Source organism: Zea mays, chromosome 2 (assembly GCF_902167145.1).
Source record: "Zea mays cultivar B73 chromosome 2, Zm-B73-REFERENCE-NAM-5.0, whole genome shotgun sequence".
Lineage (NCBI taxonomy): Eukaryota > Viridiplantae > Streptophyta > Magnoliopsida > Poales > Poaceae > Zea > Zea mays.
In genome coordinates this window covers 2,761,016-2,785,849 of record NC_050097.1, presented here as the reverse complement: position 1 = coordinate 2,785,849, position 24,834 = coordinate 2,761,016, and the positions used below count along the sequence as shown (strand labels likewise).

General features: G+C 48.3%; 2 protein-coding genes and 6 non-coding genes across 8 annotated transcripts; 1 reads left to right on the top strand and 7 right to left on the bottom strand.

The window, feature by feature from the left end:
* Positions 1-670: 670 nt before the first annotated feature.
* Positions 671-6,393, top strand: LOC103645784 (plant UBX domain-containing protein 7). Its single transcript, XM_008670495.3, has 10 exons — positions 671-962; positions 1,055-1,203; positions 1,271-1,402; positions 3,782-3,944; positions 4,358-4,435; positions 4,525-4,593; positions 4,773-4,916; positions 5,054-5,156; positions 5,533-5,810; positions 5,899-6,393. Exons 1-10 carry the CDS (start codon positions 858-860, stop codon positions 6,061-6,063), a joined length of 1,386 nt encoding a protein of 461 aa, XP_008668717.2. The 5' UTR covers positions 671-857; the 3' UTR covers positions 6,064-6,393.
* Positions 6,394-13,529: 7,136 nt separating this feature from the next.
* On the bottom strand, positions 13,530-16,129 carry LOC100383309 (hydroxyproline-rich glycoprotein family protein). The gene is made up of 2 exons (NM_001175967.1): positions 15,207-16,129; positions 13,530-14,425 (listed from the first exon to the last, which is right to left on the bottom strand). The coding sequence occupies exons 1-2, from the start codon at positions 16,009-16,011 to the stop codon at positions 14,085-14,087; spliced, it is 1,146 nt and encodes a 381-aa protein (NP_001169438.1). The 5' UTR covers positions 16,012-16,129; the 3' UTR covers positions 13,530-14,084.
* Positions 16,130-19,548: 3,419 nt separating this feature from the next.
* TRNAA-CGC (transfer RNA alanine (anticodon CGC)) lies at positions 19,549-19,621 on the bottom strand. The gene has a single exon. It is a non-coding gene; the product is annotated as a tRNA-Ala (tRNA).
* A 3,665-nt stretch (positions 19,622-23,286) lies between these two features.
* On the bottom strand, positions 23,287-23,359 carry TRNAA-CGC (transfer RNA alanine (anticodon CGC)). The gene has a single exon. It is a non-coding gene; the product is annotated as a tRNA-Ala (tRNA).
* Positions 23,360-23,598: 239 nt separating this feature from the next.
* Positions 23,599-23,671, bottom strand: TRNAA-CGC (transfer RNA alanine (anticodon CGC)). The gene has a single exon. It is a non-coding gene; the product is annotated as a tRNA-Ala (tRNA).
* A 224-nt stretch (positions 23,672-23,895) lies between these two features.
* Positions 23,896-23,968, bottom strand: TRNAA-CGC (transfer RNA alanine (anticodon CGC)). The gene has a single exon. It is a non-coding gene; the product is annotated as a tRNA-Ala (tRNA).
* A 239-nt stretch (positions 23,969-24,207) lies between these two features.
* TRNAA-CGC (transfer RNA alanine (anticodon CGC)) lies at positions 24,208-24,280 on the bottom strand. The gene has a single exon. It is a non-coding gene; the product is annotated as a tRNA-Ala (tRNA).
* Positions 24,281-24,506: 226 nt separating this feature from the next.
* TRNAA-CGC (transfer RNA alanine (anticodon CGC)) lies at positions 24,507-24,579 on the bottom strand. Its single transcript has one exon. It is a non-coding gene; the product is annotated as a tRNA-Ala (tRNA).
* Positions 24,580-24,834: the final 255 nt, after the last annotated feature.

Here is a 24,834-nt window from a genome sequence, read left to right as displayed (position 1 = left end):
TTCAACTTATCACCTTTGGGTTAAGATAGATTTGAGTAGGCAGATGGTCCGCGAATTATATTTAGACGATTCGTGTAGGGGCCTGAATGGTACACACTTGGATCTGGACAGTCCATAGTACAAGAGCTTGAATCAGCATAGTTCCTGTCTAGATTCTGATTTTCGCATTACGGACGGTCTACGGTTGTGCCGAACAGTCCGCTAAATAGATATTTTCAGACTTAGATTTTTTTGCCAATCTTTCATTTGTTTCTATTATCTTATGGACCTGTAATGATATACTTTAGCAAACTAGTTAGTCCAAATGATTATGATGGTCATCAAGCACAAAAAAAATAGAAATAGCTCTAAGACATATTTCTCTTTTAATCTTCTTTTTCGGTGGTTGATGTCATTCAATACAAATATTAAACCTTGTATTATTGTACGAGTCTCTTCGAAAAAAAGAGAGTCTAGAGTAACATGTTCGTGGCAGCGCACTTGACTTCTGTTTTGACGTGGAAATCGGCCCAGGTACGCGTCACTGGCGCTGCGGTCGCGCCGCCCAACACAGCACGGAATTCCGTTTGCATGCCCATGAAACATTTTAGGCGGCCCATGAAAGGAGCCAACTGATGCCAACCACAGGCTCTTTCTTCCCCTACAAGCAGCGGCCCAGACTTCTCATTCGTCGTCTTCATCACCCCGCACGTCTCCACTTCCCTTTCCTTACTTCCCACTCCTTCCCCACCCACCCAACCCAACCCTCCCAATCCCACACTCGTCGTCCCAGTCCCACCGAACCCTACTCACCAACAACAGACCCGCAGGAGAAGGGGGAAAGGGGGGGAAATTCCTGTGGAGACGACTTCGCCGCCATGGCGGGCGATCCCCCGACGGCCGCGGAGAAGGAGACCCTGGTCTCCTCTTTCCTCGAGATCGCCGCTGGCCAGACCCCTGAGACTGCCACTCAGTTCCTCCTGGTCCGGTTTCCGCTCTCCCCCAAAACCAAAGCTTCTACTCGATTTCTCGTCTCAATCCTGTCCGATGTGATCCCGGGGTTTCCATTCCGCAGATGACGAGCTGGCACCTGGAGGAGGCGCTGCAGCTGTTCTACATCGACGGCGAGTCCGCCCTCACCCCGGCGCATCCGGTGGCCCCGCCGCCCACGTCGGCGGCCGCGTCGGCGTTGGCGGCAGCGGCCGGGGCGGAAGAGGCGATGAGGTATGCGGCCAGGGTTTGAGTTTTGGGTTTTTGGTGGATCATTGAGCTGAGGGCATCCGATTGGCAGGTTCGCTCCACCCCCGGCGGCTGCACTGGGCGATGCAATGTTGCATGGATTTGGGGTCGGGGAGGACGACGACGTCCGCGCGCCTCTGCCTGTGAAGAGGGAGACTCTGTACGGCGAGGGCATCGTATCCGTGTAAGTACTAAGTAATGGTGCTTTTGTCTGGCACTTTGAATGTTAGCATTGAATCCTGGAGCCATGATGATTTTGCTTACTATCAATAGATTGTAACTTAGTTGATGTTCATGTCTAGTGTGTGTATAGAATATATGTCATCTAGCCAAAATTTTGGCTATGTGTACATGTGCTTATGGGCAGTTTCTATCTGAACCTGCCGTGGTGGAGAGCAATCCTATGGTCTCAGGTGCTTCGTGGAATCGTGGCAGTGTCACTGCTTCACCTGGTGTCTGACGCTTCAAACAGTCTTGTGTTCTTCTGTGGAGTCGGTCATTCGACAGCAGCACAAAAACATGCAATATACAGACTGTAGTTAAGTCTCAGTCTGCATTGGAGCCGAAAAACGCTTGAAATGAGCGCTGCTATGCCAAGTGCCTGGAAATTAATTTTACTATTTTGGATTTAGTTCTTCTACAGACACGTGACCAGTGTTTTAAAGGCACCACCACCTTGGTGTTGCCTAGTTGTCCAGATGAAAAAAAATTCTGGGCGTCCGTGTCGCTTAGCTATGCGAGCACATGGTGTCCGCCTTCGCATCCTACGCCTTTCTTGTTAGGCATCTGAGGCGTCTCCAAGGAGGCTGTGGAGGTCGCCTTACTCGTGAACAGCCTCGTGCGGTCATGCGAGGGAAAAGGAAGTACCTGTGCCTGTGGGGGAAGAGATTGATCTGGCGCAATAAGACCCCACCTCCCGTCGTTCCCTATCTGTGAACGGGAAGAAAATCACGCGGGATTAAGACGATTTCTGCGTGGGAGTAACAGAAAGCACCTTTTCTCTTTTAAGGGTATTTACAATAGCCTTTACTTGTATGTTCCCTTACAGTCCGTACTGTTTGCTAGTGACAACTAAGAGAATCTACAAGAGCTCCTAAAAATCACATCATTGATTATTCCAAAGCTCCATTGTTGCTTTTCTCCGATAATTGCTTCCTGGAAACAAAAAAATAGGTGTTGGAGAGGAAAACCGGTGCCAAGTGCCGATAGCAAGTGTGGAACACACACAAATATCTTGGAGTTGAGGGGGAGATTTATCAAGTGCTTATCCCTAGGGAGTCCTGATACAAAACTGTTGTCTTTTTCCTTTTTGCCAAAAATAAAATGAATTAGGGAGTGTTTCAAGGAGCTCTGGGAGACGCTCTAGGTGTTCTGTTATATCTGTCTTATATATGTCTACAGTCTACATAATAGTTTGTAACCAGTGAATTCTGCATGTTTGCTTATTGAATCACTCATTCTTGCCTTGGACATGACTACAACACACTAGGAAGCCAAATGTTGCATGACATCCAAGTTAATTTTACCATTCTGTGAACAGCAGTTCCTTTTTGGAGTGTTTATGCCTATATGGTGTACTGAAGCTTAAATAACTTTACCTGAGTTGACATCTTGGGAGGCATATGCAAAACTAAGGACTCATCAAGTTATTTATATATTAGCTGTGATTATGTTGGTTAATTGCCATGATTATGCCAGAGCATACAAATTTTTTGCATGCTGTCTCTCATATAGGTTATTCTTTTGTGGTTGAGCCTCCTTACTAAGGAAGGTCCTTAAGATGAAAATAAATGCAACCATTGTATTGTAATGCAAAATAATTACTGCTCCTTTCCTTTGATATGTTACAAGTTTTTATTTCACTGATTGAACGATGCAATTGTGTTTTTCCGGATGCCAATATTGCTTGCATCCAATTTGGCTCATTTAGGCTGTGTCCGACAGATCGTGTATATGGCTGTGTAAATCACTGTTTTACACTGTAGACAACACTGTTTATAGAATGGAGTTTGAAATAGGAAAATGAGATAGGATAGTTGTTGGACATAGCCTTTAGCATCCTTTGGCATCTCCCAGATCCATGTGTCTTTTCCGTATACGGTGACGACAGTTGTACTGCCGAGACCTTTATGGTGACATTTGTTGTACTACCAAGACTAGCCAACTGACATTTTGTTTTCTGTTGCCAAAGAAAAGGAAACATATGCTAATGTAATAGTTTGTGGCAAGCATTTGTCTTAAATAATAATAACCTTTAATGATGTAAATTGAATAGTTGATTAGAGGTGGTTGTTGCTCCTCTTGTTAGCTAGATATAAAATTATTTCCATGGTTGTTTTTTCATTTGTAGTTACCTTGGGCATGACTACATGTAGTTTTTGTTCTATTACAACTTTTTTCTAGATTGGCATACCTTAAGCAAGCACTTGTTGCTTTACATGTGGCAATATATAATTTCATGTTCCAGACTACTGTGTTGTATCTGAACTTGTATACTGTTACTGTTGATTGATAAAACTAGACTGTTTGATGAAATTTGAGTATGATGGCCCTTTTTTTGCAGCATGCGACCTAATGCATCAGCTGCATTTCGTAACTTTGAACAAGAAGCAAGACAATCTGCTGTTTGGGACTCTGACCAGAATGCTACATCTAGTTCTGGTGATAATCTTGCTTCTTTATACCGTCCACCTTTTTCTTTGATGTTCAACGGACCCTTTGACAAGGTAAGCTTTATATCAGTTATACGACTCATTAGTTTACATGCTTGTGAAAATGTATGGACACTATTTTGTTGTTTGCATATATGGAAAACTGCACAACATATAACTGCCACTATGCCTATATCTCAGTTGGCTGATGAATTTCTTGAACATCATAGCTATAGAGCAATTATCAGTGTTAGTTGGTTAATTATTATTTAAATTCTCCTTTAAGAAAATGAAATAATACCGTAATACTGTATATTTTAGGATGTGTTTTGTTGTCAATATATAGTGGATTGATGTCTATAATAGTGTTCTTTCAAATTTATTGTTCCACGACTTGTGCACATAAACTACCTTTGAGCTGAAACTCCACGAGATTCTTAACTATTGCTGATATTTTGTCATTCTTATGATTTTTTTTCCAAATGTAGGCAAAGTTAGAGGCTTCTTCCCTGGACAAATGGCTATTAATCAATTTGCAGTCGACAGCGGAATTTAGCTCTCACATGGTAAGCTCAGTCATTTTGCTTGCAGTGTAATGTTGGGCCTTAAGTTTATTACTCCCATGTTTTGACTATTGAACCGGCCTTTATTTAAGCTTAATCGAGACACTTGGGGAAATGATGCGGTGGCTCAGTTGATTCGGTCAAATTTTATTTTCTGGCAGGTTCGTCCTCACTTTCTGCTTTTGTATCAGAGCCAACGATGTGATTCTCTCGTTACATTCCTTTTGACATGTTAGGATATATATTGACAAAATGTTGTCTGTAAAATATCCCCCCCCCCCTCTAGATGAACTCATATCTGTACACCTGTTTATTAATATGGTTTCATGTGTTAATATAGGTTTATTATGACACCAGTGAGGGGAGGAAGGTATGCACCTACTACCATTTGGTGTCCATGCCTGCTATTCTCCTAATTGACCCCGTCACTGGGCAAAAAATGCATGCTTGGAATGGAATGGTTCACCCAGATCGTTTACTTGAGGTATTTTGATACTATTCTTTCATGTGTCATACTGCACTGCATTTGTAGCCTATATGGGTGCACACTAACTTGTACTATAAGATGTAATATAGCATAGATGTTCCTGTTAATTCTTTCTGATCATGTCCTTTACCTAGGATTTACTACCTTACCTGGATAAAGGTCCGAAGGAGCACCATGCAGCTCAACCTCAAAAGCGCCCAAGGAAAGTTGATCCGGAAGCTTCTACGGGCAAGCAAGGTAGGAGTTGAATTGTTTTTTTTAATCCGCTGTGGTTTTACTTTTGTTTGTTGTTTGAAAACAGTATATGAAGATGCCATTTTTCATAACCATATGATGTGATCCTATCAAATGCATGGACCACGTAATTTATCATAAACTAACATTCACTGCTTTTCAAATTTATGGATATCTACATTTTGAAAACTAGCAAGGACTCTGCTGGTTGTTTTGATTGTACGATTGTATCATGCAGCTCCCTCATGCTATTTGTACATGTTTTTTTTTCTGGACAGTTTTACCCTAGCTGCTAGCATCTGGCTACCTGCAAGGCATTTTCTAACATAGATGATTACGAAAAGAAGTATAATCACAATGCCTTTTGATTCCATTCTAGGCAAAATAGCTGTAGAGGATGAAGATGAAGAGCTAGCACGGGCAGTAGCAGCTTCTCTAGAGGAGAGTAAAGAAGTCATTGAAGCATCAGACGCCAGTGATGACATGGTTGAAGCTGAACCCGAGGAGGAAAATGAGCCCACCCTAAACACCAAGCCTGATTACCCTCCTCTCCCTGAAGAACCTACAGGAAGCAGGGACCTTCTCTGCAGGGTTGCGATTCGGCTACCGAACAACCGGAGGATCCAAAGAAACTTCCTTCACACAGATCCTATCAAGGTTACACCTCCGTCACATATAAAATTTTCTTTTCGTGGTCCCATTTTCTTGGCTCCCATCCTCACTGGTGCTCTCTCTGTTATCGCAGCTCTTGTGGTCATTCTGCGCTCCTCAGGTCGAGGACGGGGAGAGGAGGGCTTTCCACTTCGTCCAGGCAATTCCTGGGGCATCCCAGAAACTGGAGTTGGGAAGCGACCTAACATTCAAGGAAGCCGGGCTGGCCAACTCGATGATCAACCTCTTGTTGGACTGAGCCGCCCGCTCTCTCAACCTGCACTTTGAGATGAGACGCCGTCGGCCGGTCGAGGGGTTTGTATTTCAGGATGGGCTTGAAGATGATGGTGCGCTTGGGTATCTTCTTTCCTTGAGGATTAACTCTTATCTTTTGCTCCACTGGAGCTAGGAGTCCGAGGACAAACCAAAAAAAAAAGTCTGGTGTGCCCTGAGCTGTTTGTGTGTGGAAATGGTCCTTTTGTCGTTCGTTCTTGTGTCCGTATACATCCTGTCCCCGGTAGGGCTTAACTCTATTTAATGCACATATCTATGAAAGATTCAGTCTGGAGCTTGCTTTGATGCTCCCCTCTGGGCTCTGGTCGTGTCAAATGCTGGAAGAGATGCATGCATGCATGCGGGCAGCCCCTACCGGATTCACAGCTCCATGTGACTGCCGAAAGCTGATATGCTTTTCCTCAGTCGCGGTCAAGGAGCAAACCGATGTGAGCTTTGCATCATGCCGAATCGTTCAGTTCCGTTCCATCCATTTCCGAGCGCTCCACAAGCTCTGCTAAGTGGTCCGAGGAACACGACGGGGGCCTGGCCTAGCACTACTGTACTGTACTGTACCAGCTGTTGCGGCACGTTGCTGAACTCGCTCCCCTGGACTGGATGAGCAGCAACTGTAGCGGCTGGACCTGGATCCGGCTCCCATCGAGCCATGAATGTCCAGACCTGGGCCTTTGTGTGCTCCAACCTCACACGGCGGCCGCTGAAACCTGCGTGACTGCCTGCACAGGACAGCGTGCAGATGCTCCGGTCCGGAGTCAGTGCAGGAGCACGCGGGACTTGGAGCGTTGCCGGGCGATCCGCGACTTGCAAGACCCTACACCTCCCGTACTAATACTAGCATGGTGTGGCACTGGCAGGTAAGAACAGCCATGAATGGGAGGCACACACAAGTGAGGGAGGGGCTTGTGTGGTGTGGTGCTGGAACTCCACGCAGGCTGCCTCAGCTATCTGTCTCTCTTTCTGTGACTGCCTATGCTGTGCGTGTTAAATTACTACCTCACCTCCTCTGCCGTTGGAGAGTGGAGAGAGAGTGGTGCTGAGCTAGCGTGTGGGGTTACGCTTACGACGGCCTGCCTTGAAGGCTGCCGCAGGCTAGGCTTCCTGTGTGGAAGGGGGGGAGTTTTGACCGCCCACGTTTGACTGCCCCGCGTGGGCCCGCCGCTTATGATTTGCCTCTGCCCCGCGTGGGCCCGCCGCTCGCAAACTCACGCGCTACCGGGGGCAGCCGGCAGCCCCAGAGGCCCGCAGCTGCTGGCTGGACTGGACCCGAATTATTGCACCCCGACGCAGAGGCTGCCATCGTGTGATCCCTCCCTCCCTCTCTCTCTCTCTCTCTCTCCAAATTGCTGACGGAGGTTGGTTTGCCCGTGCTCGGCGGAGAAAGAAAGAGAGAGCCGGCACCGGAGCTGGAGCTAGCGGCCGACGAGCACTGTTCCACGGCGCAGCACACCTCCGTACGTGGGCCGGCGTCCCATCGTGCTCTGAACTGAACTCTCTGACAGGCAGCCTGAGGTTATTATTGGCATCCTCCAGTGCCACTCCACATGTGCACGCTGAGCGCCCTCCTGCGTCTGCATCGCATGTAACACAACGACGAGACGACGCAACCTCTGCTTCTGCGATAGCAGCGGAGAGTGGACACTGTAGCAGCCTAGCTAGTAGGGGTAGGGGGGCTGGACTGGACTGGAAGCACTGGACCACGCACTCTCCTCTCTACCTCCAGCAAAGTAGTATTGGGCATTTTGGCCGGGCTCGTGCACGGAGCACAGCGACCCACCAAGTGCTGCGTTTTTTGGCCGCATCTCTGGGCCGTCCAACGGAACACAACACAAGTACGGGAACGGGACGGGGATGCTTGCGTTGCATTGCATGGGGACGACGAGGACGAGGATCCATCCGCGTGCGCGCGTGCGTGCGTGGAGGATCGTGCCTTTTTTACAGCTTGCATTGTATTGGCGTGCATGCATGCGCCGGGCCGGGGCGGGCGGGATCTGCACTGCGCTGCGCTGCGCTGCTTGCATGCCGCGCCTAGTACTAGCTTTTTACAGAGCCGGCCGGCCGGCTGGCCGGTGGCTGCCCCTGCCCCTCGGTGACTAGTGGTAGTGGGTGCGTAGTGGAGCTAGCATCCAATGCTCAGGGCTAGCCGCTGCTCCCACCAGCACTCCAGCTCAAGCACCACCAGTACCCGTACTACCACACCACGGCTAGTGGAGGTGTAGCTGTAGAGAGTACAGACTAGAGACCAAGGCGTTGCACTTGTACATAGACCTGATCATGTGCCACTCAATCTAGTCCACACAAAAAAAATCTAACTCGACCAGACCAATACAACAAACAGTTACAATCCATAGTTTTTAACTCGCAATAATCTACGCCTGACCATTTTTTTTGTCTTTTTTAACTACTAGAGTAAGATAAATTTGACTATGAAATTTTGTATATAGATGAGTTAAGCTGAGATGTACATTCATGTTTTTAAGAATTTTTATTCTGAAATTTTTAAAACTCAAATAGATCGAACCAATTTCTAGTGACATTGAAGAGATCAGTATAGATTTTGGGGGTATATATTTTGATGACATTGGAGGGATTTGCTTTAAATATAACTAACGACGTTAGCTTCAAAATATCAGTGATGGCATTCAAAGAATTAAAATTTAAATTCGATTGCATTGAAGGGAAGCTATAAATCCTGATGGCATTGAAGGGATTGGTATAAATTTGGATGACATTGAAGGAATTTTCTCTAGATTTTTCCCCGATTCCGCTGTGATGACATACGATGATGATATTGAGCTCAGCAGGATCGAGTACAAAGTTTTGTGTGCACACGTACGCGCGCGTGCGTGTATACTATGAGTTTGCATACGATAGCTAGTGGGGTAAATACTCTGCTGCCTGCCTCAAGACCATATATATAGAAATGATTGGCAGCAGTAGACGACAGTAGTGGTATACTACCAGTTTTCTTCTTCTTCTTCCAGCTGAGCTAAGAAGGGGCACTGCATGCATGCCGACAGAGAAAAAAAAAAAGCTACCAGCAACGACTACGGGGCGGCAACAATCTCTTGACTCCTTCTCAAAGCCTGCCCTGAACTACTGATGAACTAGCGATCGAGAGTGACACGGTCCATGCATGCTACTATATATCTGCCGCTGCTGTGCCACAATGCTACATACAAGCTGCAGTAGGAGTTCACGCTCGACGCAGCGAGTGAAGGGTTGGTTGGTTGTTTCAAGGCTTCAAGATGTGGCGTGGTGTGTCGTACAGCCGTACAGGGACTGGGGGTGACGGAGACGGCAGGGGTATTTTGGGTAGAGATGGAGGTAAAGAATGGAATGGTGGTGGCTGCCTGGCTGGGAGGAAGTATGTAGTATAGCGTTAGCATCTGATCTGATCTGATATCGCATTGCTGTCTCTCTCTCTCTCTCCAATCCGGTCAAGCCACTTTTGACTACGGACGGACCTGAGAGCGGTGGCAGCCGAGAGGCAGAGAGAGAGGGGGGTGTCAGTCTTTTCTGACACCAAGAGGACAGATCCATACGCTCGCCACCGACTGTGTCCTGTCCACCCCACCGCGGGTTACGGTTACGGGTAGACGTATATAAGGTACAAAATTTTTATTGTACGTACTAACAAGTATCAGTATGATAGGTAACGAATATCTTTAATATCAACACTGAAATATGTACTTTCATAATGATGATTATATTTACTGATGTGAGTATTGATAATACCTTTTATGAATCTTGCTAATTTTTTTGGGGACGTAATAAGCGACCAAAGTAAAAATAGGCACTATTATATCAAAACAAGCTCACCGATCTCCTGTAAACATAGGCACTATTATATTTACGGACCGAGTGCCTTTTGTTATCTACTTGATACTATCAACCTTCTCTCCTGTAACTCTCATCTCATCGAGAGTCGACACCGGTCACTGGTCTTTGAAATCCAATTAACTATCCAGTCAGCGGGCGCGGAAAGACAAGTCTGTCCCTAGACACGACACGAGACAGAGAGCGCAGAGAGAGCAAGGAAGGGTAGTGCGAGAGGCCGGATCGGGACAAAGTGCCCACCGGGTCGGGTCTCTGGTCCAGTCCAGCGAGATGATGGCCGCAAGCCGACAAGGCAGCGGTCCACCCGAGCCAAGCCCCCTTCTCTCACCTCCCCCATGGCCATGTATACTCGTTCGCAGTCGCAGTACAGTAGCAGCAGAGTCCATTGACCACGCTACGGCCCACGTAGCCCCGCTAGATCCCCTGCTGCCAGTGCCCGCCGAGGGCAGTCTCGTCATTGCGCCGCGCGCCCGGATGCGGTAAAACTTTTGCTCGCCTGCGTACGTGTATTCCTTCCACACTGCCGCGATTATCTACGCTACGCCCAAGGCCTAGCGCCTAGCTGGCCTGGGAGAAGATGAGGAGCTCATCTCATGCATGCAGCCAGTCTCAGCGAACCAGAGGGGCCCGCTGCGAGCGTGATCCTCTGGCAGAGCCAAGCCAACTGGCCGAATGTGTGTTTGGAAAATGGAAATGATAATTATATCTATCACCACTCTCCTCGTTTCGAAATGGTAAGTATGTTTTGATTGGGGTCAAACCAAAGTGATCAGAGCACATTTTGACCATTAACTAAAGATTCAATATTAATTTATCTCTGAGAAGCTATCTGAAATAGATAGAAATCCTTCGTGTCCAGATAAACTCTTTATACGATTTGATTAATCGTTGCCTTGTACGTAAGAGCCTGTAGTATTCTTCACTATATGAAAATGCAGCCACAAATTAAATCGTCCGAGACGGGCGGATAAATATTTAAATTTGTCCCCGGCTATATTTTTATCATTTATTTATTTGTAGTAGTTATATATGTTGGATGTAATTAAAAAGATCTGACTTTTATCAGACATAAAATTGCATCTCGTCGACACCGACGTAGTCACGTAGACGTAGTAGCAGCAGCACCTAGCGGCTAGCGCTGGTAGGCGCCATCCCGGATGCCCGGATCCATCGTACGTGCCGCACCAGGTCAACGAAGACCTGAAATATCCTGCATGCATCACTACATCCGCCACAAGCCCACAACTTCAGCCAGACGCCGCGGCAAAGCTGGACTGTCATGCTCATGCATGCATCTTGCTCTCAAAGCTAGCTTCAACTAGCTCCTTCATTCGCGCGCATCGCAGCCATGGAGTTCGATGAGCATGCACACCACCTCTTTCTCACTCTATCTGTTGCCCGTCTCTCATCAGCCGCGATCAGCGATATGCTATCATCTATGTGTGATCTGACCCTACCCCTAGTACACGACAGGTAGTAGCCATCCGGAGATGCTGATGACAGGCCATGTGTATGTTTAGGCATACTTACCATGTATACATACGCTTCCACCTACGTAAATGCTAGCTTCGCTTGGTTTGCAACGAACCCCGACGATCCAGAATTAAACACGCGCGGCATGCAGGCAGCTGGTGGCTGGTGCATGCGGTCATGTCTCCTACGTGCCGGCGCCAAGGCCGCTCAAGTGCGTCGCCGGCCGGCCCGCCAGCTTGCCGCCATGTCGACGACCGTCTTACCTTCTTGGTCGGTCGATCTCTTCTCTATCAATGCACCCGGCCGGGTCGCCATGCACTTGGGCACCAGAAGTTTTCGCATGCATTACGACGTTGGAGTATTATGCAGTGCCGCGCGCCTGCATGCATGGGTCACCGATACTAATGATGTTGTATTGTACGAGTACACGCACGTACATGTAGAGAATAGATCTGCGGTCAACACACTAGTCCAAGTTTTATAGGCGTCAAAAGGCTTTCAATCTCGACTGATAGCAATCTAAGAGCAACTCCAAAAGAACGTGTAAACTAACCCCAAAACAGATATTAGTCAAAAATATTGTTTTTTCTTACTTCAACAGCTCTCTCATTCTCCCCCAAAAAATTAGCATCTCGCATCCACTGCCTCCTCAACCTCGTATATTTTGGTGTGTTTTATCCCTCCCCAATCCATTTCTCAACGTATCAGGTCATCTATGGCCTCCCGACGACTGTACAAATTGCGCCACATGTCATATTTAAAGGAACTGTTAGAGTACCCATCATAATTCACTCTTATAAAATTTTAACCTGCTCTTAATAATCAATTTTTGAGGTAAAATTTTTAACATCCTTTTAGATTTGCTCTAAGGCAATGCTTCTGTTTATGTGTTCGACACAAACATTGTCCAAAATGACTTCTTTTTATGCGTCAAAACACCTTTAGTCTCAATTCTCCTAACTTAAATCGATAGTCTCAAACATTTAATCTTAAATACACGGTACAAATTAGGGGGAAAAACGACCTTTAGTCTAACCAGAATTCGTATTCTTAACCCTTTTGTCCTAAATTCGTGGTTCAGATTAGAAAACCGGTTTGTTCCTAACCGCCGATCAGAAAGTCCATAGCGTTCGGTTTTGAAGCCAGTGACGGTAAGCTGTAGTCGGTCGGTCGAGATGCGAGCTATATATATGCATAGGCCAGAAGCACTGTCCAGTGGCAACAAGTACAGGTACGCCATACCCGGCCGTAGCAATGATCATGCAATTGTTTAAGGCCCCTCCCGGCCTTTGCGCAACCGTGCTTTTGTCATGTCGTGAGTCGCGACTATACGTAGGAGATGACGGTGCGCACGTACGCATACTAGTACGTATGTACAGCGTATAAAACACTACTGCAGCGTGACTGGTGAAGAGCAGACCGATCGAACTCGTAGTAAAAAAATACGTACGCCTCGACCGTAGCTGTACATGTCACACGATCCTCGGGTACGTACGCAGAGACAGACAAAGGTGCGTGGCTTACACAAGTCAAGTCACGGCAGTAACCGGCCGGCCAGACGCGGTACGGTGGCGATTCCATGAGTAGACTCGTTGAACAATCAATCATGGATCGTCCAGTGAGTCCAGGTAGAGGTTGTAGAGACGAGTACTACTGCCATGCACAACACACCGCAGGGGGCAAAAGCGCCATTCCATCAGAGCTACCACTAGCCGGCTATACTGCATGCACGCTCTACTCTCCTCTCAGCTCTCAGGCTCTCATAGTAGAGACTAGAGAGGCTAGCTAGAGGGCTAGCATGCACGAGTCATGAGATGCTGCTAGCTTTGATTCCTTCCTCCAATACCCACCCACACGCAGGGTCAGGGACGAAGAAAGAAAGCAGTGGCACTATGCCATGGCAGCCGTGCAGTACTGGAGTTCCTGCATGCACGCAGCCACAGCCACAGCGGCAGCGAGCCGAGGGGGAGAGGCCCCACGGGCCACGCCATGCTATGCTACTCGCCTCGACTGCTGATCCTCCCCCTCCCACTCGTTCCCCTCTGCTACTACCCTGCATGCCATGCACCGCTAATGATCGTCGTCCGCGACAAACCCGGAACCCAAGAAGACAGTGTCAATGGCAGCACCGGCCTCCCTCATCGACCATAATAATACCCACACACCACACCACGGCAGCTGGCATGCTGCACAGTAACAATGTCCACTGATCGCAACGCAAGCTCCATCTCCAGTCAACAACGAGTCAATGCATGCACAAAAAAAAGGGGAGGGAGGGAGCTCAAAGCAGATACCTAGCACTAGCAGCAGCAGCAGCAGGAGGACACGTTGTACTTACTACTACTACATGCACGCGAGCGAGACGGACCAATGCAATGCTACACACACGCTTCCATTCCACCACCTCCAAAAGAATTCGGAGTCACACAGCCTCCAACAAACAATGAATCACGCTTCACCTTATTTACATCCTGGTCGGTCGGTCGGTTTGTCGGTCGATACCTGGATCATGTTGTCGTCGGAGCCCAGATATAGCCGCCCGGCCGCGACGGACGACGGATCGCACAACGAACGCCGGCGCGGCGGCAGATGAGCCGAGCCGAGCTGAGCTGGGAGAGGTGTTGACAACGACGGACGGTCAAGGCCGAGCGTTAGTTGCCGGCCTGCCCGGCCCGATCACCGGGAGGCGGAGTCGCCGCTGCGGTGGTCGGAGACGAGGGCGTGGATGGCGCTGGAGAGGCTGTTGACGGCGGAGACGAGGCCCGCGAAGCCCTGGCGCCGCACCTCCGTGCGCTCCTCCTCCAGCCGCAGCCGCCGCTCCTCCAGCTCCAGGACCTCCCGGTGCCGCCGCTCCCGCTTCTCCTCGCACGCCACCAGGGTGCGCGCCAGCACCGTCGCGCTGCGCACCACGCTGGACCCCAGCCGGTTCAGCCGCCGCCGCTTCGGCTCCGGCTCCGCCACGGCGTCCGACCCGTCGTCGTCCTCACCGGACTCCGACGACCCCGTCAGCTCCTCCGCTGCACGTACACATCCACGATCCATCCATGCAACACGTCATCAAAAAAACGCTGCAGGGAGGGACCAGGCTGGCTAACATATATAAACTGCACAGCAGTTACTACCATATGCATTGCGACTTATGTATATAGCACACTGTAATCTACTTAAACTGCGAAAACAACAAACAGGCTGGAGTGCTGGACAACAAAAGGTGCTTTGTTAGTTCGTTTCAACAGTTGCTCCAAGCTTTCAGGCTTTTAGAATTGGATCTTGCCAATGCCTTTACAAAGTGACTGCGACCTTTGTTTCTTACTTTGCATTGCTTCGCCTGTGTAGTAGTTCTTATACTAGCCACATGAAATCTATTTTCTCATTTTATTTTGTCATCTATCTCTGCAATGCAAGTAAAACCCTCCATAAACTATAGAATTCGCCGCCTACTTTGCCCTGCATGCATGAGCTGCGCTGCACTCTGATGAACGCTGCTTTATTCTCATCTCCCAGCGCTATCACCACTGCCACCCACCGGGGAAGAAGGCACAGTAAAAAAAAGTTAAAAAGCGAGCCCCCCTACCCCGCCTGGTGAGGTAAATAATTAGACCAGCTCGAGGGAGCATCTGATCTCCCCCAATCATAACGCCTGGCTCTAAGCATATAAATAACATCGTGGCGATCCAGGGGCCCACGTGTCAGTTGAGACGAGACGAGACGACAGACGAACAGTAAATGGAACGGGTAGATAGATGTAACAGCAGCTTGGTGTTAAGTACGGGCGCGGCGCGCGCCGACCGACCATACCGGAAACGGACGTCGCCGGCGGAGGCACGGCCGCCGGAAGCGGCAGCGGAGGAGGCGGAGCGCGGGGCTGGACGATGGGGGGCTTCGGTGGCGATGGAGGAGGAAGCGGCGGAGGCGGAGGCGGAGCAGGCAGCGCGAGCTGGGGTGGCGGCGGGGCGGCCGTGATCGCCGCGCCCCCTCGGCGCGCGGCGCGGCGGGAGAGCACGTCGGTGAGCGCGTCGAACACCTCGGGCGCCAGGTTGGTGGGCAGGTTACGGTCCTTGCGCTCGTGGCGCTCCATGGCCCAGTAGGACGGGAGAGCCCTCGTGGCCGGCGCGGCGGCCGGCGCGGCGGCGGCGGCGCGGGACTCGTAGTCGCGGACCTTCTTGTAGTCGCGGAGGAGGTTGTCCCACTTGTCGTTGCACTGGTTCTGGCTGCGGAGGCAGCCGTGGTTCCAGCAGTAGTTCTCCACCCACTTCCAGCGCTGCTCCGCCGAGCGCGGCGTGGTGGGCGACCCGGCCAGGGCGTGGGCGTGGGCATGGGCGCCTCCGGCGCGGCGGTCGTCGTCCAGGCGCTTGGCCGTGATGAGGACGAGCGTCTCCTGGAGCGTCCAGTTGCCCTTGCGGTAGTCCCGGGGCGCGGACGCCGGGGACGGCGGCGGGGCCGCGAGCGCCGGCGACGGCGGCGTCATGTGGCCGTGCGCGTGCGGGCGGAGCAGCGCGAGCGGGGACGCCCCGACGCCGGACGAGGACGACGGCGACGGGTCGGAGGCGGCGGCGGGCGTCATGGTCGCTGCCGCCGCCTTGGCTACGGTGTTGTCCGACATGCGACGGCTGCAGGCGTGGGTGGGTGGCTGGCTGCAGGGCCGCTGCTAGCTACGGCATCGGGTCGGGACGCGACGAGCTAGGGGAGGGCGGTGTGGTTGGGTTTGGGTCGGACGCGCGGCGAAGGCTGGCGAGGAGGCCACTGGACTGGGCACCCCCGTATTTACATGGCCACGGCGTTGTGCTGGCCTGGGTTTAGTGGTGGCGTTAAGCTTTAACCCACCCAACCAAAGAGGTGCACTGTACGCACGCAGCAGTGCAGTTAGAGGGCGTTTCGCTTCGGATCGGGCGCAGCGCAGTGCAGTGCAGTGCAAGGCTTGGAGCGTGGCAGTGGCAGGCAGGGCGCTCCATGTGAGTGGGGGATCTCATCGGCCGCGCCCGGTCAGGCTCGTTCACGTTCCCGGCTGCTCATCCCTCTCGCCCGCCCGCCTCCTGCTCGTTTCCCGCGGTTCCTTTTCAGTTTTCCCAGTAACCTTTTTCTTCTCGTGTCGTCGTTCACAACGCTTGCACGCAGACGCAGACGCTTCTGTTATGCTAGTACTTATCACCGGCCTCGAGCTAAATGGCTGGGGCTGGCGAGTGAGCAGTGAGCGCTTCTGTTCGGGGGCTTGGTTGTCGCGGAGCCGAGCACCGCCACCGGGGTGTCCCGTAGCTGCCGGCGTGCCGCGTCCTCACCTCATCCTCTCCGTGCAGGGGGACCCCTCCCAGCAGTGACCGGCCACGCCACTTCTGAGCGCGTTGGCCCTGGCCTGTTCCGCTTCCGCCTAGGAAAGAGGACTCGCTGTTGGCCTGGCCAGGCCGGGCCGGGGTGTGTGTGATTGTGCTTGTGCGTGCCTGTGTGCGTGCTTGGACATATGCGGAGCGAGCGTGCTGCGCCCGGAACAGTCGCGCCACAGGTCCTCTAACAGTAAAAATAAAAAATAAAAACGGAAGAAAAAGAGAAAGGAAAGAAGCCAACCCCCCCCCACAGCACAGCAGTGTCGTTTCCCCCAGAAAGAAGATGGTGTTACGTGTTTACATGCATGATGGATCTAGCTAGAGCTAGTTAGTGCTATTATGTGCCTATAAAAGTATCTTAGTAGCAGAAGAAGACGGTGTTAAATTAACTATGGTTCGACGGCAATCATCTACTCTACTTGCCAAAAGTTCCCCCCACAAGTGGTTGCGATCACCACGGGGATCGGAGCAGCAGAAGCACCCCTCTCCTCCTAAACCTAGGCCGAGGTCCACCGCTGTTCATGAACTACTCTGCTAGCCGTAGTAGTACGTGTTGTAGAGACGCGGCGCTTGGGCCTTCTGCTGCCCTTTTCAGCGGCAGCGTCGTGTTCGTCCGTAGCGGAACGGGAACCCCACAACACCTGACCACACTACCGTAGTCATTCACCAAATGGCGCCTTTTTTTTTTTTTTTTTGGCTAGCAGCTAGGACTAGCGCAGCGTGCTACTGCGATGCAGCCGCGGTATAGGCTGGATTCTTGGGTTGCCTTTTGTATCGTAAACAAATATCATGCTGCCTGCGTTGCTGCTTATTAATAACTGAGAGTGGAGTGGACCTGAAACGCAGGCGTTTGGGCCGGAGCCGGACGGAATGGAGTGCGGGCGTGCGGTGCAGTGTGAGACCAGCGAGAACTGAGTGCGGAAATCGCGTTTCAGGCCAAGGCCTTTTTCTTCGCGCGGAATGGGCCCACACAAACTGCATACCTATCTCTGTGTGTCTATCTATCTTATCTTATTATACAACTAAAATACACGATATATCCCCAGCAATCGCACACCAGGCTTGCCCCCCCCCACCCCCACAAATTAATTGAGGATGTTATTAACCAAAAATCATTATCCAGCAGTTGATTAAATAAGGTCCTCAAATGTACTAACTTCCGAAATATCCTTTTTTAGACCCTGACTTTGGATCCTCTTGTGCACTCCCCGTAGCCTATTTTGCGCGTCAATCACACCGTAAAATCATTTAACATCCCCGTAGTCCCCACCCGTGTACAAATGATGCACTACGAATGATTGGAGCTGCGGAAAGGATGAATTTAACATCCTCGCTTGACAAGCACGTGTACAAATGATGCACTACGAATGATTGGAGCTGCGGAAAGGATGAATTTAACATCCTCGCTTGACAAGCATGAAGATGACCATTCCAAAAATTTAGAGGAAAATGACCAACCGTGATTCATACAGAATGAAAATATTAATAAAGAGAAGAATGATGATTATTGAACTTTATCGTACAAACGAAACCAAAATCTTTTTTAGGAACTACCGGAGATGCTCTTAGAATCGTGGCGTACCTAAAACCGTGTCGTGTCTGGTCTGACACTGTTCGTGCCATGCATTATCAGGTCCGTGTCGTGCTTGTGCCGCACGACACAATTACTCATCTATATAACTAGAGCCGCAATGTGTCAATTTGTCGGCACCTAAACTTCCTATGTTTTTTTTTCCTTACCTTTCTCATATAAGCAATTGCTTGGTCTTCTCAATCTGGCCATGTCATTGGATGGTGCTAGCTACAACTGTGCGGAGGGCCAAGGAGCTTCTGAGCTCAAAAATCAACCCTCTATAGTTATTAGCTCAGCTTGCAAATCTTATTATGGATATTTTAGGTAGGAAACACACCCGTCAGATTCTTCGAAAGGGAGAACAGTTACTGGCTAGCATACATGTATGTATACGTTCCTTCTTATGTTTCAAAATTATGCACCTACATATTAAATAGCCTCAAGTACTTTATTTTGTTTTTTTTATAAGCTTTGCTGGTTTTGAAGGAACGTATACAGTATAGCTACTGAATACTCTTGCTGAAGATAATTTTATGTTTTTTTACTGACAAGTTTTGCTACGTGTAGGTTAATTAATACTTACACTTACTGTGTAGGCCTGTTTGTTGTTTCCATCCCTCTCTCTATCTTCGTATCAAATTTCGCAGCTGCTGATATGAACGCACACCAGCCTAGAAATGCATTGAAATACTCTCTGAAACTGGAAAACAATTGTAGACCACAAGAAAAGATTTACATGGCTCTACTGCTGTACTGTTACAGTTTAATATGTGCTGTAGTGCGGCGCCGAAAGCTGCAATCTTAGATCTTTGTTTTCAGAACAAAGTTAGTTCTTTAGACATGAATTTGGGTGATCCAGGTGTATTAGAGAGTAGAGACCATATGGATGAAAGATCTTGAGAACTACTCACCCCGGCCATTTCAATATCTAATGCAGAAGGATGGGAAGTCGTCATCTCTATATACAACTTTTGTCTGTTTTACTTAGGAGAAACATCCATGTCCCTACTTCCCAGAATTCAGAAACATTTCATAAACTGTAATTCAGAGTACAAACCTACACATCCAGTTTGTTTGGGGCATGTGACTCAGTTAACTGAAAGAAGCATCTGATTAATTCATACATAGCACCAAATAAAAAAGAGAAAAAATGGAGGTGACATCCAGTTTGTTTGGGGCATGTGACTCAGTTAACTGAAAGAAGCATCTGATTAATTCATACATAGCACGAAATATAAAAGAGAAAAAATGGAGGTGCGGGGAATCGAACCCCGTGCCTCTCGCATGCGAAGCGAGCGCTCTACCATATGAGCTACACCCCCAATGGTGTTGAGATACAGATTCGGAAATTCTTTATCCCTCTAGCAAGCTCATGTACTTTATTTTTTTTATATAAGCTTTGCTACTTTTGAAGGTATATAGTATAGCTACTGAATACTCTTGCTGAAGATAACTTTATGTTTTTTTTACAGAGAAGTTTTGCTATGTAAGGTTACTTAGGGCGTGTTTGGTTTAAGGAATCACTACATTCAAAAGTGCATCATGAGTTTATTCCTCAAATTTGGTGGGATGACCTCAATCCTCATATTAGTACTAACTAACTAACTATGAGGAATGAGGTGATAATGGATCAATTCATTCCATTCCACAAACCAGACAAAAATAGTGAGGAGTGAGAAGATGATGGACTAGCTCATTCCTCAAACCAAACACCCTATTAATATTTACACTTGTAGGCCTGTTTGTTGCTTCCATCTCTCTCTAACTTCCAGTCAAAGTTCGCAGCTGCTGATATGAACGTGCACCAATTTAGAAATGCATTGACATAATCTCTGAAACTGGAAAACAATTGTAGACCACACGAAAAGGTTTACATGGCTCTACTGCTGTAAAGTTACAGTTTAATATGAGTGTACACTACTTCCTTTTCAGAACAAAGTTGGTACTCTAGATATGAATTTGTGTGATCAGGATGTATTGGAGATCATATGGACGAATATTTTTTTTTAACGAACGACACTAGATTTTGCATGTTTCTGTTAATAAAGAAGAGAGTCAAGCAGTGGTCAAGAGACACCACAGGAAGAATACAAAAAGATTATATAATTACACTAGAGATAAAAGCGCAAGAAGGTGCTTAGCATCTGCGACACCCCACAACCTTGCCTCCGTTTTAATTGTTGCTAGCAGGTCTGCCACTGACCTCTCTGGCCTTTGGAAAGTGCGGTTGTTTCTTTCCAGCCAAATTTGCCAAACCACCAGCAAAAATAGGGAGCGTGTCCCCCTTTTTAGGCGCAACGGATGAGCCGACCATGAACCACCACTGCTTGATCAAAGTGGAGTCCATCCAGGTAGCTAGAGATAAAGGGCCGATGGAGAGCCAAGATGCTAGGGCGTCCCAAATTCTCCTTGAGTAGGGGCAACTAGCAATAATATGATGAGGTGTTTCGGAGTGCCGCTTGCAGAGTGGACAAGAAGGACTATGCAGCCATCCACGTGCTGCGAGCCTATCAGAGGTCCAAAGCCGGTTGCGGATGATAAGCCAAGCGAAGAGTTTGCATTTATATGACCCACATGGCTTCCAAATAAGGGCTTTGAGATTGAAACAAGTGTGACCCATGAATTGAATCTGGTAAGCAGATGCTGCAGAATATTTCACTGTAGGCGTTGTAGATCCAATCGATGCGATCATATGTGTTTTGCACCAAGGAGACCGAATGGGCAAAGGACCAGAGGTCCACAAACTATTTTAGGTGATCAACCGCGTGGATCGCGTGGAGATCAATATGACTCACCCATGCGCTATCGGTCAAGGCCTCCCGAACAGAGAGCCTACGGTCAGAGGAGGCGACGAAGATGTCAGGCACAATGTCCTTGGGTCGTTGATCATTGACCCAAGTGCAATGCCAGAAGGAGGTCTTGGCTCCATCGCCAATTGCGATTCTCATGGGTGTTGCAAAGAGTAATTTATCAGTGTCGTTACAAGGAGTCTGTAACCCCGTCCAAGGGGCATTTGGGTCATCCCAATCCGCCATAGGCAGCTAAGCCGTAGAGCCCTCGCAAAGCGGTGGATGTCAAGGACGACGAGTCCCCCAAGATCTAGCAGCTTGCCACTGTCGGCCAGCTAACCTTGCACTTGCCACCAGTGATGTTCTCATTCCCTGCCTAGAGAAATCGCTTCCTAAATTTGTCGATTTCTTCGAGTACCTTCTTTGGTACACTAGCTGAGTGTCCATGCGTTGCAACGGTAATATATAATACCAGTATACTACGATAACTTATATATAAAATGTATGTTATATTGTTATGAGAAAATGTTTCATAATCAATTTGTGATCCTAGCCATACATAAATTTTGTTGTTTTAATCTAGTTGTTTCACCACTACATTGCAACTATCAGTATCATGCAGACTTCGATATATGCCACGATTTGTATGGTCTCATCATTGGAGAGCACGTTCCACACATGCTGGAAGAAATTTCCTCGTACATCGTTAGTCATCAGACACGCACCACCATACGCTCTTGCTTAAACAAAAAAGTAAGTGTGTGTGTTTGCGAAGAGAATTAAAGGCAAGTCGGCACAAAAGCTACCCTGACGGTGGCGAGGATGACGAACTGGTCACTATTGTCGATCCTCCTCTACGTCACCTCCGACGCTAAGATGACGTCACAATCCTCGATATAGTAGTCGTCGAACACGCGCGACATGACGAGTACCGATGACTCTTGGTTGGGCTACCAAACGAAGTGCACCCCGGGCTCATCAGCGACTCCACTACATACATCATGTTCGAGGACACTCACACAACGTCAGCAACGTCCATCGTCCCAGCGCACAAGAATTCATGTCCGGTTAGTAGCGACTTACGTGGTAGGTTGGGCTTCAGGTGGACGATGAGCTAGACGACGTGATGGCGTCGTCGTCGGATGCGGTGTCCAGAACAACCCGAGAGTCGTCAATGTTGGCGACAACCATGAGGCCCCCATGCTTAACGATGGACAGCGCGGTGCAGCTGCTCTGGACCACGTCCAAGTGGTGGCTTCGCGGGAGCTTGTCGTACACAGCGGCGTATGCGACCACGTAGGACTGCTTCTAGAGGTCGAACTGACAGTCGCCAAGCTTCTTCTCGTCATCGATAAGAGACGCCAACGTGAGTGTCTCCTGCTCATGGTGTTTGTTTGGGGTTTCAAGTAAGAAACATGGATTCATGCTTGGCGTTGGTTTATGAAAATGACTCAGAAGTCTGATCTATGGAAAAAATATTACGAAGAAAAATGTCACGCATGCAAAAAAAGGAATTTAAGTATAATACATTATTCAAACAAAAGAAATTGCATGCAAAACTCTTCTTTAAATAATATTATCTCCATCCAAAAATCTAATTCAAGAATCTCGGTGATACTTATCTACTACTACGCATTGTGCAAGGGTAGCAAGTGAGCTTGGTGAGAGATATAGTAGATGTGTTTCCTATCATAGATGTAGACATAAACACATATGTGGTGTAGCGGTAGCTACTCTTGGTCTTTGCTTGAGAGGTCACGGGTTCAAATCCCCTTGAGGACATGTATGTTTTTTTTAATTTTAGCTAGACGTGGGCTGTACGGGGGAATGAGAATGGGAATGAGAATGAGCTCTACGGGAGGAGGGAATGAGAAAGACATAATAAAGAATGAGAATGACAGACATGAGAATGGAACGGTGGCAGAACACGGGAATGCCCGACTACTCTTGCAGCCTTAATAGTAGTAGAGATTAATGGTCGTACTTCAAGATCTACTGCAAAAGGATGGGAAATTGTCGTCTCTATATAGAGCCAGATAAACAATTTTCTCTTTGCATGACAACATGAGACCTCTTTTTGTTTACTTCCTAGAATTCAGAAACAATTTAGGAACTGCAATTCAGAGGAGAAACCTACACATTCAGAATTGCGCTTTTGATTAATTCATACATAGCTCGAGATTAAAAAAGAGAAAAAATGGAGGTGCGGGGAATCGAACCCCGTGCCTCTCGCATGCGAAGCGAGCGCTCTACCATATGAGCTACACCCCCTGATGGATGGGAAGTTGTCGTCTCTATATAGAGCCAGAAAAGCAATTTGCTCTTTACATGACAACATGAGACCTCGTTTTGTTTACCTCCTAGAATTCAGAAACAGTTTAGGAATTGCAATTCAGAGGAGAAACCTATACATTCAGTTTGTTCGGGACGTGTGTCGGTGTGTGTCAGTTAAAAGAAAGAATTGTGCTTTTGATTAATTCATACATAGCTCGAGATTAAAAAAGAGAAAATGGAGGTGCGGGGAATCGAACCCCGTGCCTCTCGCATGCGAAGCGAGCGCTCTACCATATGAGCTACACCCCCTGATGGATGGGAAGTTGTCGTCTCTATATAGAGCCAGATAAGCAATTTGCTCTTTGCATGACAACATGCGACCTCTTTTTGTTTACTTCCTAGAATTCAGAAACAGTTTAGGAACTGCAATTCAGAGGAGAAACCTACACATTTAGTTTATTCGGGACGTGTGTCGGAAAGAATTGTGCTTTTGATTAATTCATACATAGCTCGAGATTAAAAAAGAGAAAAAATGGAGGTGTGGGGAATCGAACCCCATGCCTCTCGCATGCGAAGCGAGCGCTCTATCATATGAGCTACACCCCCTGATGGATGGAAGGGGTCATCTCTATATAGAGCCAGATAAGCAATTTGCTCTTTGCATGACAGCATGAGACCTCCTTTTGTTTACTTCCTAGAATTCAGAAACAATTTAGGAACTGCAATTCAGAGGAGAAACCTACACATTCAGTTTGTTCGGGACGTGTGTCGGTGTGTGTCAGTTAAAAGAAAGAATTGTGCTTTTGATTAATTCATACATAGCTCGAGATTAAAAAAAGAAAAAATGGAGGTGCGGGGAATCGAACCCCGTGCCTCTCACATGCGAAGCGAGCGCTCTACCATATGAGCTACACCCCCTTATGGATGGGAAGGGGTCAATTCTATATAGAGCCAGATAAGCAATTTGTTCTTTGCATGACAACATGAGACCTCCTTTTGTTTAATTCCTAGAATTCAGAAACAATTTAGGAACTGTAATTTAGAGGAGAAACCTACACATTCAGTTTGTTCGGGATGTGTGTCGGTGTGTGTGAATTGTGCTTTTGATTAATTCATACATAGCTCGAGATTAAAAAGAGAAAAATGGAGGTGCGGGGAATCAAACCCCGTGCCTCTCGCATGCGAAGCGAGCGCTCTACCATATGAGCTACACCCCCGGATGCTTGCTGTGCTTTTAAGCATTTAATACACATTAGCATCAACCAAATATAACTGCCCAGCTCGTGCTGTTTCATCGGGATTTGGCACAGCTCCCGTCTATTGGCTTATGTAGCTGACAGAAACAAGAAATCCAGCAGCCTGACCTGATTTTGGGAAAATTTCAGTGATCTAACGCAAACTAGGGACAGTGCTGGTGGCTGGTTATACACCAAAGAGTTTCCAGTTTGCTCGCTTCAGTTGCAGGTGCTCCA

Bases quoted from the DNA above. Each gene is read 5' to 3' on its own strand.
- LOC103645784 (XM_008670495.3), top strand. From the start codon at position 858: ATGGCGGGCGATCCCCCGACGGCCGCGGAGAAGGAGACCCTGGTCTCC. The intron at 4,594-4,772 runs GTTCGTCCTCAC...GTGTTAATATAG, and splicing joins CAAATTTTATTTTCTGGCAG to GTTTATTATGACACCAGTGA. The intron at 5,157-5,532 runs GTAGGAGTTGAA...ATTCCATTCTAG, and splicing joins AGCTTCTACGGGCAAGCAAG to GCAAAATAGCTGTAGAGGAT.
- LOC100383309 (NM_001175967.1), bottom strand. From the start codon at position 16,011: ATGTCGGACAACACCGTAGCCAAGGCGGCGGCAGCGACCATGACGCCC. The intron at 14,426-15,206 runs GTATGGTCGGTC...GTGTACGTGCAG, and splicing joins GCCGGCGACGTCCGTTTCCG to CGGAGGAGCTGACGGGGTCG.